Genomic DNA, 17,998 nt, shown 5'->3' with positions numbered 1-17,998 from the left:
TCTGGTCCAAAAAGAAAATCCACAGAAAAGGGTAGGCCGCAAAGCTTGATCTTAGAGGCTTATCACCTGACCAAGTCTTTAGCCAGACTGCCCGTCTGGCTGAGTTCACTAGTGCTGAGGACCTTGCTGCCATTTCAATTGACTCAGCCGATGCGTCAGCCATGTATTTGACTGCTTTTAGTATATGAGGGAAGGATTCCAAAAGGTCTTTCCTTGGGGTACCTGGTTCCACATGACTCAATTTTTCTACCCAGCATTCTAGGTTCCTGGCCACCACTGTGGAGGCCATAGCAGGTTTGAGACTGGCTGAAGAGGAGTCCCAGGCCTTTAAGAGGGAGTCCGCCCTTTTGTCCATTGCGTCCTTCAATACCCCCATGTCCTCAAAGGTGAGGTCTGTACGTCGGAAAACCTGTAAGAAAGCAGCATCTACTCGTTTTATTGTTTCAAACTTCCGAATCTTTATTTTCAAAGGGAAACCTTCTCCTAAGGTCTTGGAAAGAAAAACCTACGTTAGACTTACCGGTAACGGTATTTCTACGAACCTTCCAGGACGGCACCTGAGAGATGATGGCTCCTCCCTGCAGGAAATACAATCACATGACAGATTAAAAGGCCCCACACATCCCCTTGTTCCCCAGTATGTAATAGAGTAATCCTAAACTGGTTCACATGGGACGTAGTTCCTTATAGGTACTTACCTTTTCCCTCCACTTAGGGCGGGAAGTAGGCCTGCCGTCCTGGAAGGTTCGTAGAATTCCGTTACCGGTAAGTCTAACGTAGGTTTTCTCCCATCACCTTCCAGGACGGCACCTGAGAGGATGATCAAGGAAACACAGGCCTACCTTCAGGGTGGGACCACAGCTTGTAGAACCTTTCGACCAAAGGCTAAGTCTTGCTGTGACAACATTTCCACACGATAGTGCTTCAGGAATGTATGACAGCTGGACCAGGTGGCCGCGCTGCAGATTTGTTCCCAGGAGGCCCCTGCTTTCTCAGCCCAGGAAGTTGCTAAGGATCTAGTAGAATGAGCCTTGATATTAGTATGGGCTGCCACTCCCGTGCTTACATAAGCCCCTGCTATAGCTTCTCTTATCCACCTGGAGACTGAGGCTTTTGATGCCTGCAATCCCTTCCTGGGCCCAGCATGTAGAACTAATAGATGATTAGACCTCCTAAAGCTCTTAGTTCTCTCCAGATAAGTGAGAAGACACCTAACGTCTAGACAGTGAAACTTTCTTTCTTTTACGTTCTTTGGTTCAGAACAAAAGGACGGCAATATTATGTCTTGCGTCCTATGAAATAAGGATGCCACTTTTGGTAGGTACAGGGGGTCTGCTCTAAGGGTGATCCTATCTGCCTGTACCCTCAGGAAGGGTTCTTTCATGGACAGCGCCTGCAAGTCCCCTACCCTCCTGGCCGAAATAATGGCTAACAAAAAAGACAACTTTAGGGTTAGAAATTTAAGTGAAACCTCTTCAATGGGTTCAAATGGGTGAATAGATAACACCTCTAACACCCTTGTTAAGTCCCAAGGCGGACAACTAAATTTTTGGACTGGAGAGACTCTCTCTCTCTTGCCAACAAAAACGTTTAATGAGGTCCTCTTTAGCTAATCTTCGATCGAGATAGACTGAGAGGGGCGCTACCAGGACCCGCAGGGTACTAACTTTCAACCCCAGGTCTACCCCCTCCTGGAGGAAGTCCAGGATAACTGGGACATAAAGTTGAAGTGACCTGTTCTTTTCTTAACCCAGGAATAGAAGGTCTTCCAAATTTTTAAATACATTTTTCTAGTTACTGGTTTTCTGCTCAGGAGAAGCATACTAATGACCTTCTCTGAGCAGCCTTTACGTTTCAAGATCTGGCGCTCACTAACCAAGCTGCCAGCTGAAAGAATTCCGGCTTCGGATGAAATACTGGGCCCTGCCTGAGGAGATCTGCCCTGTACGGAAGTTTTTGCGGTTCTACCACCGCCATGGATCTTAGGTTTGCAAACCAGGTTCTTCTTGGCCACCATGGGGCTATCAGAAGAATTTTGCCCGGAGACCTGCTGAGCTTCTGCAGGACCCGTGGAATAAGCGTCACCAGTGGGAAGGCGCAAGTCAGCCAGAAGTGGCAGGTCGGGGATAGCGCAAAGTTAGGCCCAGATTACCGCTGGTATGCTTGCAGACATGAGACCTAAAACTCTCAGAACTCTCAAAACTCTCAGAACATCCCTTCTGGAGAGCCAAGGATTTTTTATTATGTCCCCCGCTGCTGAGGCTAGTTTTGCCACTTTGTCCTCTGGCAAAAAGAGCCTCTGCTGTCTGGTGTCCACTATGTATCCCAGAAAGGCCTTGACCTGTTCTGGTTGGAGGGAGGATTTTTCTGTGTTTATTATCCACCCTAGACTCTTCAGGACTGACACTACTTTGTTGGCATCCTTTGTGACCTGGATGGCCGACTGACCTGAGATCAGCAGATCGTCCAGATAGGGTATAAGAGATATACCCTGAAGGTGCAGAAAGGCCACTGCTTCCGCTAGGATTTTTGTAAAAATCCTTGGGCTGGAAGTTAGCCCGAACGGGAGCGCCCTGAACTGCCAATGGAGGGTTTCCCCTTCCATCACTAAAGCAAACCTTAGGAAAGCTTGATGATCTATGTGAATCGGCACATGAAGGTAGGCATCTTTGAGATCTAGAGTCACCAAGAAGGCCCCTTTCATGAGGTTTTTCCTTACCGAATAGATACTTTCCATAGTAAACTTTTTGTATGTCAGAAACTTGTTCAGGTTTCTCAAGTTTACTATTAGATGGTATTTCCCAGACGGTTTGCGGACTACGAATACATGGGAATAAAATCCCTGGTACAGTTTATTTTTTGGTACTGGTACTATTACTAGCTGCTCGGCTAGCTCCTGTATCCCTTCCAAAAGGGCAGATCTTTTTAGGGTCTCCCTGGGAAGATGTGTGAGGGTGATCATAGAGGGGGGTGTTGCCATGAATTCTAGACGGAAGCCCTCTTGAATAATTTGGCAAATGTAAGGGCTGTTTGAGATCTTTACCCACCGAGGTAAGAACTGGGACAGCCGACCCCCTACTCTGATCTGGGCGTCACTTAGACTGTTTGTCGCTGGCTTTAGGAGAAGTGAAAAGCAAGTTCTTTTTATTCCCTTTCCCAAAGTTCCAACGCCTGAAGGGTTCCTTTTTGTTTTTCCGTTTCGCTTGCCCCTGGGGGGATCCGAAAAAACTTCCTGAAACCTTCTTTTTTAGGTTTAACCGGAAATCTTTTCCAAACAGAAGGGAACCCTGAAAGGGAATGCCACACAGTTTACCTTTTGATGTCGCATCCCCCTCCCAGGCCTTGATCCAGATAGCTCTCCTAGCTGAAGCTTTTGCAGATTCAATTGCTGCATCCGCTAGGTAGGCAATAGCCTTCCTGATGACTGTTAGGGACTCTACTACCTCCTCAGCGTCCGAATTCTGGGTCAGATGCTCGGAGAGTGTTTCCACCCAGATATCGGTGTTCCTGGCTACACAGGTCGCTGCTAAGGCTGGGCCTAGGGCTGCTGCATTAGCTTCCCAAGCCTTCCTAAGGAGAGATTCTGCTTTGCGGTCCATCAAGTCTTTGATACTACCTGCATCCTCAAAGGAGAGATCAGACAATTTTGTGACTTGCGATAAGGCTGCATCAAGTCTAGGAAGCTTAAAAAAAAAAAAAAAAAAAAAAGACTTCCTCGTCCTCCTGGGAAAAGGGAAACCTTCTCTTCCAGGTCTTTTGTTTGACAATTCTCCTTTCAGGATCTCTCCATTCCTGTAGGACTAATTCCTTAAGGGACTGGTGTAGAGGGAACACCCTAGATTGGGTGTCACCTAAACCCCTATAGACTTTATCCTGTACCGAGGTAGGCTTAGGGGTCTCAGGAATTTCTTCTGTGGCATAGATGGCCTGGAGGGGACCCTCAAGGTCTTCTACAGCAAAGAGGTGTTTTTTAAGACGCAAGTCTTCCTGAGACTGACTAGCTGAGTCTCCATCTGCCTCCCCTGAGCTATGTCTAGACCTGGTCAGACTCACTATGTCACTTTCTTCGTCTTCTGCCTGACCCCGAGGGGGTACCGGCGTAGAAGTGAAGAAGGCACTAGGACCCTTAGTGAATAAACTATCTTGGGAAGAAGTGCCCTCCCTGGGGGTAGGTTCCTCTGTATCAGTTTGCACTGACTGCCCAGCTGCCTCTCGGAAAGCTTTAACTGTTGCTAGCATTTCAGATTGCATAGATGCAAGAAAACTCTTCATCATAGTTGCAGCTTCTTTTCCTGACAAATTGTTTATGCATTTGTAGCAGAGGGGTTTAGTATAGGATTTAGGGAGTTTCTCCCTGCAATTCCCACATTTTTTAGAGGAACTATGCCGCCCTGTAGCGGCAGGAGACTGACTAGAGCGTCCTGGGCTCCGCTGGGGGATTCTGAAAAGACATGGAAGATGCACACCATTACATTGTCTTCCCCCCAAGACTGCTGGTTTGTACTGGGGAGGAAGGAAGAAAGCAAGCAAGAGGGGGGTCAGATCCTGCTCTGACCATTCCCGGGAAGTCGGGACTCTCGCTGCCAACTTCCTCCCTTTCCAGGGGGATAAGTACTCACCGACCCCCAACCTGGATCTGCCAGCAGTTGCATCCGTCTTCCCATCCTCTTCCATGATGGGGGTTGACTGGGCCTTGGCTGCCGGAACCACCAAACGGGCTTTCCTTAAGCCGACCCACCGCCGCCAGCGCTGCTCCACGCTGCCCAGGAGCTTCCGGGTTGCGCTGCCGGGAACCGCCCCTTCCGGTGACGCGGTTCCCCTCTCAGAACGAGGCTTGGAGCGCAGCGTTCTCCCGGGCAATTTGAAATGTCGGCGGTCTCGAGCAATCAGCGATGGCTTGCCTCCCCGCAGCACAGAGCGCTGATGCTCCTTTGGGGTGACCTGTGAGTGGGACCCGAAGGCCTACAGGTTAGTTCAGCCCTCCCCGGCCTCCCTAGACCTGTCTCACAGGGGTACCTTTGACCCTCCCCGGTCTCTAGGTTTTAGAAAAAAAAAAAACATGTCGTTGTGTTGGAGAAACACAATCAATACTGGGGAACAAGGGGATGGGTGGGGCCTTTTAATCTGTCATGTGATTGTGTTTCCTGCAGGGAGGAGCCATCTCTCAGGTGCCGTCCTGGAAGGTGATGGGAGAAATGACCCTTCTCAGGATCTTTCCCATTCTTTTTTAATCGTGTACGATAAGACTCTATGGACTGGGAACACTATGTTTAGAATCATCCAGACCCTGGTACATTGTACGTTCTCCTGAATATCCAGAGTAGTGTAGATTGCTCTTAGCAGATGGTCCACCTCATCTAAGGACAGTTTGTATCTAGAGGCTCTGTCATCCTTCTCTTCCTCCTCGAGAATCCTTGAGAGGGAAAAGTACTTGCCCCTTCATCCCCAGAGTCCACCTATACTGGTCTAGATGTGGAGGCTCTTGGGCTGGATGGTGGTTGCTGGGGTTTAGCCTGGGCTGCTGGACTCTGTACTAGTAAAGATTTGACTAAACTGAGCGAGCTTGAAAGCTCCCGTACTGAGGAAAATAAGTCTTTATACTGTTGGGACATTTCTTCGTCAACCAGGTCTTTAATGCATGATCTACACATTGCTTTTTGCCATGAATCCCTCATAGGATTTTTGCAGGAGGGGCACTTCCTCTGGTTTGGTGGGTTTAAATGCTTAGCTTTTCCTATAGTTTTTTCCTGAAACGAGATAAACATCAAACTCACCTATTGTTTTTAAGCCTAAAACAAACCTTTGTGCATTTAAGCCACCACCAGACAAAAGGAAAGTGTCCCCAGCAGTGTAATAGATAGCAATCACCCATTACAAGCTACAGGGTTAGAAAGAAGTAACTTCCAACTGAGCAGCCATAGGCTCCCTTCAGGGAGGAATCAACAAGAAAAAACAGCAAACATAAGCCCATAAGAATCAGAATAAAGGCACCACTGTACCCCTCTTACCTGGGCCTGGCTTCCGCCATTGCTGTCTGTCTCTCCTCCATTTTAATAGATTGCAGCAGGGTCTGAGAAGAAAATTCTGCGTTTTTCAAATGTTCCTGCATCATCAAGGAGGGCCGGAAACGGAACCGCCGGTCGAAAGACCTGCCCCCTGGTCTTGGCGTTCTAGGCGCTTGGAACTACGAGTGCCACGCCCCCAAGGAAGACGCGCCACCGGGCATGACGTCACCCGCCGGGAACCAAAACCGACATGCGGTACATGCCGCTGACTAACAGCAGCACCACCCCCCTCCCACCTCAGGCACCAGAGCCATGCCCGCGGACTCTGGGCACATAGACACTGCGCCTCCTGTGGGTCCTTTGCTCCTGTGAGCAGAAGAGACGGGGGACTCCGGAACACCCCCGCTTAAAGTGGGGGGGCTGGAATGGTCGCTGCATGAAAAAATTAAGAAGATAAGCCTAACCCCTCCAACCTTGGAGAGAACGCAGCGCCCTGGTTCCCGCATGCTGCTTCCACCATGGCGGAGGAAACAAAATAACTGAGGCCATGGTGGAAGAGGAGGGATTTAAAGGCTGCATGTGTTTCCTATTAAAGAGTCAGAGCTGCACACACACATTCATCAAAATTCTTAATTATATAGTAGTAGCTTAATGCTATATATATATCAAAAGGGTGAAGGTTCCAAGTAAAATACTTGTTAGGACTTAAGAAAAAGAAACAAAACTAGTGCTCCCTACACACCATTAGATTTTCTGCAGATTTTTGTCTTCGGAATTTACCAAAACCATGTAGTGCATAGGCCTGCCTAATTGCATACAAATTGAAACTCTTATGCCTTGTACACACGGGCAAACATGTACGATGAAAACGGTCCGCCGGACCGTTTTCAGCGTACATGTCTGCCCGGGGATTTCTGTATGATGGCTGTACACACCATCATACAGAAATCCGCGCGTACTCGATACGCGGCGACGAGGCTGCGCCGTCGCCGCGACGATGTGCGCGGCCCTGCCAGTTCAATGCTTCCACGCATGCGTCAAAGTCATTCGACGCATGCGAGGGATGGCGGCCGCTCGGACATGTACGGTAGGTCTGTACAGACGACTGAACATGTCCGACGGACAGGATTTCAGCGGGCTGTTTCTAAACAAGTTTGGAAATATTTGCCCGCTGGAAAAAGGCCCGGCGGGCAAATGTACGCTGGAATCCGGTCCGCTCGGCTGTACAGACGACCGAACATGTCTGCTGAAACTGGTCCGCGGACCTGTTTCAGCAGACATGTTCGGTCGTCTGTACAGGGCCTTAAGGTTTGACCTCATATTATATGGCTTTGGTAAATCTGAAGACAAAAATCTGCAGAAAACCTAAGTGTGTATGGGGTCTAAGGTTGTTATTGAATTTTTTTTTGCAAAGTAATGTCATAATGGGCATCGCATAAAATTGCATTAACTTGCCTTAAAACAAAACTCTTCCAGCGCCGAGGTCAGAGCTGCAGGCACTCCCATCTTCACCAGTCTTGCTTCTGGGATCGCAGACTCTGGCTGGGTGACTGGCTGGAGCCACTATATCGGCAGCTTCTGCGTCGGAGTGACGTTAACAGCACAGGGCTCTGAAGAAATGGTGCCGTTTAGGAGATAATTATACTACCTATAGGTAAGCCTCATTATAGGCTTACCTATAGGTAAAAATGTAGTGATGGAAGTTTACTTCCACTTTAAGACCTGGGGACTTGGTGGCCTCCTTCTATTCATTATGAATGGTATCCAACATACCTTGTCAGTAAGCCTCAATGAAAAAAAAAAAATCTGTGTGCACCACGCATAAAGACAAAATGAGCTGCATTATGCACGTTAACAGGCAGCATGTGTGTTAACATTCATGTGGTAATACACCGTCACGTGGCACGTAAGTGTAAAGGCAACTTAAAATGTTGTCTCTTTTACATAAGTACTGTCGATAGGAGGTTACAAGCCCCCTGGTGACAGTACAAACACCAACTGTGACAGGTTCTAAATAGACTCTATATGAACTGGAGAAAGGCTGGAGGAGTTCTCAAATATAGCCGATATAGCTCAGCCCTCCAACACTGAACTCAAGAAATGCTATTGTGCAATTACACATTATTCATGCACCTTACCTTCACTGAGAAAAAAGGACTGTGCCAAGTGCCGAACAACTTGGGATTTTCTTCCTGATGGCTTAGATTGCTGCACAAAAGAAAAAGAACAAAAATTATATATATTTTTTTTATAAAGATGTTTAACTCAAATATATATATATATATATATATATATATATATATATATATATATATATATATATATATATATATATATATATATATATATATATATATATATATATATATATATATATATATATATATATATATATATATATATATATATATATATATATATATATATATATATATATATATATATATATATGCACACACACACACACACACGACATAAAAATATCAACTGTCCATCAGGATGCAGACCGAAAATAGAGGCTATCCAGTCATTGTGTAAAACAAGCAATCAGCTTCACACTGGCTCTACTTGGCAGCAAAACTGCCCTCAGGACCAGTTACTATTGGACATCAGTACAATGCATGTGCTTTATGGTATGAGACTTGAGAATGGTAAATTCTGCTTTGGAATAATCTTCATAGCAAGCTATGCTTTGAATTACAATACATTACAACCTTTTGCACGATTCATGATCCAAAGTGCACCTCAACAATCCAATCAGTTAGGAACACTGAAGCACCAAAATTACCAAAGACAACAAAAATAATTATTGATGCTCAAAAACAGCTTAAGATGAAATTATCTTCCTTCACTTTGTTGTGGACAGAGTTCTTAAAGTAACATTAAAGCTTAAATTTTATTAAAATAATAATGTGTTATATTTACCTGCTCTGTGCAATGGTTTTGCACAAAGCAGCTCTGATCCTTCTCTTCTTGGGTCCCCTGCTGGCACTCCAGGCTCCTCCTCTTCAGAGAGCGCCCACATAGAAAGCGGCTTTGTATGGGGCACCTGTGCAAGCTTGCCCTGTCTGCATCCATTGATACAGACTATGAAGGAACTATCCAGGACCCAGCTTGGATGCCTTTGTCAAAATATACATAGCAGCCTCCAGTCTGGACCCAAGAACTGGTTATTATAGCTGAACATCCAAGACTAGGCGACACTAGCTTAGAAGCAAACTGGAACTCTATTGAAAATTCACAACAAATATATAGCACAGAAGAAACAGATTAATGCAGGAGACCATCAGCTTGTTTTGAAGCTCAATATATTAACATCCGCCAAGTCTCACAGTCATTGCTGTTTTGGGCATAGAGGCCACATATATGTATCCAAGTCCTCCAGTTCCAGGGTCTGTGGCCCAGATTCTCAAAAGAGATACGATGGCGCATCTCCAGATACGCCGTTGCATCTCTGAGTTGAGCCGTCGTATCTATGCGCCTGATTCTTAGAATCAGTTACGCTTAGATATCCATTAGATCCGACAGGCGTAAGTCTCTTAACTGAATTTTTGTTTGGCCCGCTAGGTGGCGCTTCCGTCGAAATCCGCGTTGAGTATGCAAATTAGCTAGATACACGAATTCCCGAACGTACGGGTGGCCGACGCAGTTACGACGTTTACGTTAGGCTTTTCCCGGCGTAAAGTTGCCTCTGGGTCTATGAGGCGCAGTCAATGTTAAGTATGGCCGTCGTTCCCGCGTCGAAAATGTATAAAATTACGTTGTTTGCGTAAGTCGTCCGTGAATGGTGCTGGACGTAATTTACGTCCACGTGAAAACCAAATGACATCCATGCGACATCATTTAGAGCAATGCACGCTGGGATAATTTAGGAACGGTGCATGCGCAGTTCGTTCGGCGCGGGGACGCGCTTCATTTAAATGAAACACGCCCCCTACCCGCCGAATTTGAATTCCGCCGGGTGATTTACGCTACGCCGCCTCAACTTTACAGGCAAGTGCTTTGTGAATAAAGCACTTGCCTGAAAAACTTGCGGCGGCGTAACGTAAATGAGATACGTTACGCCCGCACAAGTTTGCGCCCATCTACGTGAATCTGGGCCTGTGTGTTTTGGGGAGATATAGACTTGAATCTAAAGCAAGACCACTACAAGTGTCCCCTAGGCACACACCTCCCAAGAATAGAGCCCTGTCAAAAATGCCATCCCATAGTCGGTAGGCTACCCTGCAGTCCCCTCCAAAAGCCCCTGTCCTAGTTGGGTCTGTCACCAGACGGTGAGGCTCGGTCCCGCCCCAAACTCCCTTGTCACAGAAATTGATTGACAGCAGCGTAAGCCAATGGCTTCCCAGTGCCATCAATCTGCCCAGTTTGGTGGGGAGGGAAGTGAGGAGTGAGACGGCAACAAGATCCACTGCCCTTGTGCTGGATCAAGATCGGGGTCAGGTAAGTTTAAAGGGTGGGGATGGTGAGCCTGAAGGTAAAAAACCTTAAGGCTTTAAACTATCCGGACTATGGTTTACCATTGAATTACACTTGATTGGCATTACAACTCACAAAAAGCAACTTGTAAATTAATGCTGTACAGTAATCATCTCTGTACTATTTATTGTGTTTGTCTTCCCTAAAATGACTACACCCATAGCATAAATATACACGTCGATTTAATTACAGTCACATGGACAAGATTTAAAGAGATATTATACCCAGAAACAAAAATGTATTACAGCTTGTCAATTCTTAGATGTGGTGGCTACACTAATTTTCTCTTTAACCCCCCCCCCCTCCTTTAAAAGAAGTATGGATTAAAAAAAATAAAAAATACATTTTGATTCATACTTACAGATTCTCCCTGCACCGAGAACCGAGCCACCGAACATCGCCAATGGCTCAGTTCTCACAGATCCCTGATTGGAAAGCCGTCTCTTCTCTCCTCTTCTCCACGCTCATTGGCGTGCCGAGCAGTGGAGGGGCGGGGAGAGGCTGTCTCAGCGACTCGCTGAGACTGCCATCAATCAGAGCAGCTGGCGGATCCCGACTTGGAAGTCGTGATGACACGCTGCCCCGACTGATGGCAGTGACGTCAGTGGAGAGCGGAATTCAGACCACTCTCTGTTGAAAACGGGTCACAGGAGTGCAAAACATTCTAAAAAGACTTCTCCTTTAAAGGGGTTGTAAAGGAAATGGCTTCCTTTACCTTAGTGCAGTCCTCCTTCACTTACCTCATCCTTCGATTTTGCTTTTAAAATGTCCTTATTTCTTCTGAGAAAATCTCACTTCCTGTTCTTCTAACTACACGTAGTAATGCAAGGCTTTCTCCATGGTGTGGAGAAAGCCTCTTGAGGGGGGATGGGGCGAGCAGGAGGGTCAGGACGCCCACTAACACACAGCTCCTTTCTCTATCTGCAAAGTAGAGAGTGTCCTGACCCCTCCTGCTCGCCCCCTCAAGAGGCTTTCTCCACACCAGGGAGAAAGCCTTGCATTACTGCGTGTAGTTACAGACAGAAGAACAGGAAGTGAGGATTTCTCAGAAGAAATAAGGACTTTTAAAAGCAAAATCGAAGGATGAGGTACATGGAGGACTGCAATAAGGTAAAAAAAAAAATGTTTTCCTTTACAACCCCTTTAATTTCACCTTGTGATCCTGCCAGTAAAGCTGTCTAGCAAAGTAGCAATTAGAGAGTGTTATTTACCACTGACAGGGGTGCTTACAATGGTCAGTTTTTATCCATGAAAAACCTTTATCCTAGATTTTTTTTTTTTTTATGCAACGTAATGTTAGCTGGAGCTCAGCTTTACATTTTTTTTAAATTAAGTCCAAATATCTACTGGTGCATCCAATTACTACCTAGATTGACTGGTAAGCTGCAATATATTTTCTGTTGTTGGGTTTTATTTCCACTTTAGCCCCTTTACACCAGCCGTACGCATATAAGTGGCCACTTGGTGGGTGGACCTCAACGAAAATGTAAATAATGCTGTGTCGAGAGTGTACACCATGAGCACAGTTACCAACAGATAACAGAAAGCTCCCGATTGCTACTTCCCGTGGTCACATGACCGAAATGCCCACCTCTCATCTCAGCTTCTGAAACCTTAAAAAAAGGGGCAGGAGGCCGAGCCTTGCCCCCGTCTATCCAGGAGTGGATTGTTGCGGTTAATTCTATCTTACCGTATAAAAGGGAGATCTATGCCCACAGGGGTTGCCCGGCCAAATACAACAAGGTGTGGGATGATTGGGTTGAGAGTGCCACTACCTGTAATGCCCTGTCTGACTGAGCCTGGGGGCCCCTCCCCCTATGCCCACCCGTAAATAATGGCCGATTGTCTGCTTGACCCTTTGGCCCACATGGGCTTCTGTGTTTTTCTTTTTTGTTGTTTGTTTCTCTTTTTCTTTTTTATGTTTACTTGTTGCGCTTGGGATGCCATTTGCAATGTATGTTCATTGTTTAGTATATACGCTGACTCCTGTATTCCCCTTATCTCACCTGTGTGTGATGTATGCTTATGCGTTCTGTATGCCTTTTATTTTTTCAAATAAAAACACCAAATTTGTAAAAAAAAAAAAAAAAAAAAAAGGGGCAGGAGGCATCGGTGCTACCAGGGCCCTTTCACACTGCTCTGTAGCAAAACTCGTTATTACCACAATTTTGCTGCGGTTCAGATGCGTTTCAGGTTAGTTTTTGGGTTTTCTGCATCTGTGAAAAATGGACATGACTCAAAAATGCACCAAAAACCCAAATCTCTGTTGTGTTTTTTACCGCAATTTCCATTCATTTCAATAGGAAGCTGCGTTTTTGGTAGAGGTTCGCTTCTTCACTGGTCTCACAATTCTATTGCGTTTATCCTGTCCACAATTTGATTTGATTCTGTGATGCATCACGATTACTGCTCAAGTGCGCATGGTTAAAAACTTTTTATCCAAAATTCAAGTAGTCAGAAAAAACAACATTTTTCTCCAGTGGCAGAGGGAGGGGTGGCTTGGGTCAGAGGGAGAGGCCGAGGCATGGATGGGATCAGGTAGAGGCATGGATGGGATCAGTGACACTGGCACTCACTGCTCTCAGTGTCAGTCAATTACCCCTCCTCCATGCTGCTCAGTGCGATTTCCACTTCCAATGCCTCCACTGAAGCCTCTGCTGATGTTGGGTTTCCTTGAGCTCCTCCCCCTGCACTGTACTGGCTGTCAGCTCATCAGCTGACTTTCTGCTTCAGTTAAGGGGTGGGGGCTTTATACACCATGCATGCTCTGCCTGTTTCTCCCGGAGAGGCAAAGCACCACACGGAGCGACCAATGACATCTTCGATTCGGCCGACTTGCAGCATTGTGAAAGTCTGAATCGCGATGCACCAATGCTGCATTTATATATTCAACACCCTTAGTTCTGCAGCATGCAGGACTTTTGAAAAAAAAAAAAATCCACCTGTGACGCAGTGATATGAAGAGTCCCATAGGATTTAAAGGGAAACATTTTTCTTGCGAGGTAAAAATGCAGTTAGTGGTTCCTAAACTAAACCTATATGGAAAGAAACTTGAAGACTGCGGTTGCGATTACCCAATTGTGATAATGTTTCCTTGCCATCATCGACATGTTACAAGTTTGCAGAGAAGTTCTTCTGACAATGTTAATCTGTGTACTGTAGTTATTCCAGGTTGGGGGTTTCAAAATGCCGTAGCCAGCCAGCATAACACAGGAAACAAATATTTTAAAAGGAGATGATCAGATCATATCAGATCAGATTCTGTCTTCTGAATCATTAACATATAGGAATGCAAGCCTAAAAAATATTTATTCTATGGTGTCAGCTTACAAGCATCCATTTTTTTTGCAGTCATTCTTGAAAAAGCTACCTTTTCTCCTGGACACTTATGAAATCCCTCGCCACATTTCATCCATGCTTTGTTGAGCGATGACGGCTTCATTACCCCTTCTCCAGTGGATTTATTTGTACTGGTACTGGCATCATCTGGGAAGCATGCATGTATCTTATCTGTAGCTCTTTTCCTCTACAAACAACAAAATATATGTTAAATGTGCATACATTTGTTCACATCACTTTAGTGGTTGGAAAAACAGAAATATCCTATACAAGAATACACTAAACAACCTTCTTATTCTTAAAGTGGTATTAAAGCCAAGCTTAAAAAAAAAAAAAAATGTATTGCAACTTCAGATGACTGCATTAGTTTTTTTGGGGGTATTTTTCCTTTATTTTCGCCTATTGCTAATGCCAGTAAATCTATTTTTCTACTCTAACATGTGTCTAAATCTACCTCTCCGTGGACGCACAATCGACTTTTGTATTCATGCGAGAAGTGCTTTCTAAAACCATACAAATATCAAAATTCTTTTTGCTTGTGTCAATTCATAACATGTGCATCTTAATATCTCAAATTGTGCTAAAAAAAAAAAAGTGCTGTGTCTCAGTTCACATGTAAAAATATAATCGCCTTCTGTGCAAATTTGCAGTGTATTCCAAGCTAAACACAGTGATTTCACGCACTCTCACAGTTATCTTTGAAAGCTCTGAGATTGGTTGTATAATGCCTCTGCATAGTGGAGGGCATGTACCTTATGTATAAAAAAAAAAAAATATATATAGATAGAGATATATATATATATATATATATATATATATATATATATATATATATATATATATATATATATATATATATATATATGGGGTATAAAAGGGGAATATTGTTTAATGCTTGTATAACCACACTCCGTTTCTTTTTGCTGCCTGTGCCCCATTGTTGCGATTTACCTTATAGCCCCACACAACTTCATGAATCTTAAGTTTTGTAGCAAGAACTGCAAAACAAGGAAAAGAAGGGAGGGTGTCCTGTACTGTACTCCAAGATATGGAAAGGACAGGCAAGTGAAAATACCTTTTATCTTATTGATACAATACAGAAGCAACATTCACACACCACTGGACATCCTCAAGCAATGAATACAAAGACCCAAGTTCAGAGTGCCACTGTACGAGACTGAAGAGTGTAAGCTCCTGCAACCAAGTTCCTTATCCACCAGACAATGGTGGATTTTGAAGGAGTGTGCCCCTTGCAAACTTCCAAGAAGAGAACAACATGTATTATTCTAAAGGAATTAGTAGCTTTAAGGCAGGGGTCAGGCACCTTCTTCCACTTCAAGGCCGGATTCAATGTATGCGAATGCATGGAGGGCCGCATTCACCTGCTAATAAATGAAGATAATAATCTGAACCCCTACTAACCAAGTGGCACGCAGGATTCCACTCGTGGTTCGGCAGGTGCAACATCCTTAACCACTTAACGCCCGCCCACTGTATATATACGTCCTGTTTTTAAAGATGGATATCTCAGTAACGGCAGCAGCTGCTGCCACAACTGAGGTATCCATCTTTACAGTGGGCGGCCGTGTAAACGATAACGGCGGTCTCCGCGGCGGATTCGCCGCAAGATCGCCGTTATCGGTGGCGGGAGAGGGGCCCCCCCTCCCGCCGCTCTTCTGCGCCCTACGCCGCTTACCGGAGCCGTCGGTAGCAGCGGAGATCGGATGCTGCCAACTCGTGTGTGAGGACTTGAGTGAGGGCAAGATGGCCCCCACCCGTCCTCATAGCTCTGCTGGGCGGAAGCGACGTCAAAACGTCAGTCCCGCCCAGCCTGTTAAAGAGACAATTTTTTTGTTGTCATTTTTTTAAATGACAATTTTTTTTATTTTTTTTTGCTTTTAAGTCTAAATATGAGATCTGAGGTCTTTTTGACCCCAGATCTCATATTTAAGAGGACCTGTCATGCTTTTTTCTATTACAAGGGATGTTTACATTCCTTGTAATAGGAATAAAAGTGATAATATTTTTTTTTTATTTCAGTGTAAAAAAATAATAAAATCAATAAAAATAAATAAGAAAACAAAAAAAAATTTTTTTTTAAAGCGCCCCGTCCCGACGAGCTCGCGCGCAGAAGCGAACGCATATGAAAACGGTATTCAAACCACACAAGTGAGGTATCGCCACGATCGTTAGAGCGAGAGCAATAATTATAGCCCTAGAGCTACTATGTAGCTCAAAAAATGCAACCTATAGAATTTTTTAAACGTCGCCTATCGAGATTTTTAAGGGTAAAAGTTTGACGCCATGCCACGAGCGGGCGCAATTTTAAAGCGTGACATGTTGGGTATCATTTTACTCGGCATAACATTATCTTTCACAATATATAAAAAAATTGGGCCAAATTTATTGTTGTCTTATTTTTTTATTTAAAAAAGTTAATTTGTTCCAAAAAAAAGTGCACTTGTAAGACCGCTGCGCAAATACGGTGTTACAAAATGTATTGCGATGACCGTCATTTCATTCTCTAGGGTGTTAGAAAAAAAAAAAAAAAAAAAAATATTATATATATATATATATATATATATATATATATATATATATATATATATATATATATATAATGTTTGGGGGTTTTAAGTAATTTTCTAGCAAAAAAAAAAACTGTTTTAGTCTTGTAAATACCGAATCTGAAAAACACCTTCTGTCCTTTTTCTCCCAAAGTTCTTGTACCTTCTTCAGGCTCTGCCGATCCATATTCCCACTAATTATTTTGACCAGATCGGGAAAATGTTCTGACTTTATCTAGGCACACAAACATCCAAGATTGAACAGACGACAACTTTCACTACCCAAACCTTATGGGGGAATAGTGGTGCACGACTTAGGAAAATACCAACAAGCAACGTATCTCACTAGACTTATTGACTGGTGTCGTCATCAAGCAACCAAACTGTGGCCACGTTTGGAACAGTCTCAAAGCAATATCCCACTAAATAGGGCACCTTGGTGCTACCCGTCACTGCCAAGCGACGTAAAGAATCATCCGCTAGTGGGTCTGACTATGCAGATTTGCTCGTCCCTCTTACATCAACTCATTCTCCGCTCTATCCGATATTGGGAAACCCTTAGTTTCCCCCAGGGGTCCAGTACCCGATCTTTCACTCCCTGAGATGCGGTGGCCGCTTTCAGGACTCCCACTTTCTCACCCACAGTAAATGGCCAGCCCTCGCCGAACTCATAACCCAGCGGGTCCATACCAGATGGATCAATTGGAGGGCTCTCCAGTGGTCTATTTCTTCTGGACTTTACCCCCTCCAGACACATATTGCCAAACCCCTACCACATTTGAGACCTACTGCTCAGAGGACAGCATCATGCCTCATACACTAGCGGCAACTTACCACTACTGGTCGCGCCACCTGACTACCACCATCTAACAATGCCTTAGTGCATGGGAGACCAATATCAAGTATAAGCTTTCCCCACATCAGCAGTAAAACATTCTCCATTTCACGTATAAGTCCTCCATATGTACCAAGATAAAGGAGACAAATTTTAAAATTGTCACCGGATGGTACAACACCCCTGCAAAACTGCAGAAGATCTACCCCTCCTCCTCGGACCGCTGCTGGAGATGCCAGGAAGACAGTGGAACAATTCTCCACATATTCTGGTCCTGTCCAAAATTAGAATAGTTCTGGAAGACAATCCAGCAGGTAGCTGAAAAGTTCACAGAATGTCCTATCCCGAACGACCCGGCCTTCCTCTTGCTTCACGTCACCAGCATTCCGTGCAAAACTTATAAAAAATCCATCCGACGCCATCTCTTTGATGCAGCCAAGGCGTGTATCCCCTTATGCTGCAAATCCACACAGTCTCCATCCACAGGCATGTGGCTCAAAAAAGTCGGTGAAAAAAAACAGAATGGAGGACCTCATCCTCACAGAACGCCAGCAACGTGAACGATACCCCAAGACATGGGCACTTAGGAATGTATTTATCTTTTCGGAAGAGGGACCGGTCCTTTATAAAGGCGACATTGAAGACTAATCTTACTCAATATGGCCACACAGCGACTCGCTGCGGAGATCCACCGACCTCCCCTGTTTGGGTTTAGGCCCAAAGGGGTGCGTATTCACTCCCGTCCCCTCCTCCCATTCCCCCCCATAACCCTT

General features: G+C 44.9%; 1 protein-coding gene across 1 annotated transcript in view; it reads right to left on the bottom strand.

Moving 5' to 3' along the window:
- The window catches only part of SPIDR (scaffold protein involved in DNA repair), a 761,161-nt gene that overhangs the window by 702,424 nt on the left and 40,739 nt on the right, over positions 1-17,998 (bottom strand). The window contains exons 2-3 of the mRNA XM_040354167.1: positions 13,855-14,010; positions 8,144-8,213 (exon numbers count right to left, since the gene is read on the bottom strand). Of these exons, the coding sequence (XP_040210101.1) occupies positions 8,144-8,213; positions 13,855-14,010 (226 nt within the window). The remainder of the gene's footprint in view (positions 1-8,143; positions 8,214-13,854; positions 14,011-17,998) is intronic.

The sequence above is a fragment of the Rana temporaria genome, chromosome 5, assembly GCF_905171775.1.
Source record: "Rana temporaria chromosome 5, aRanTem1.1, whole genome shotgun sequence".
NCBI lineage: Eukaryota > Metazoa > Chordata > Amphibia > Anura > Ranidae > Rana > Rana temporaria.
This window is presented reverse-complemented; position numbering and strand designations above follow the sequence as displayed.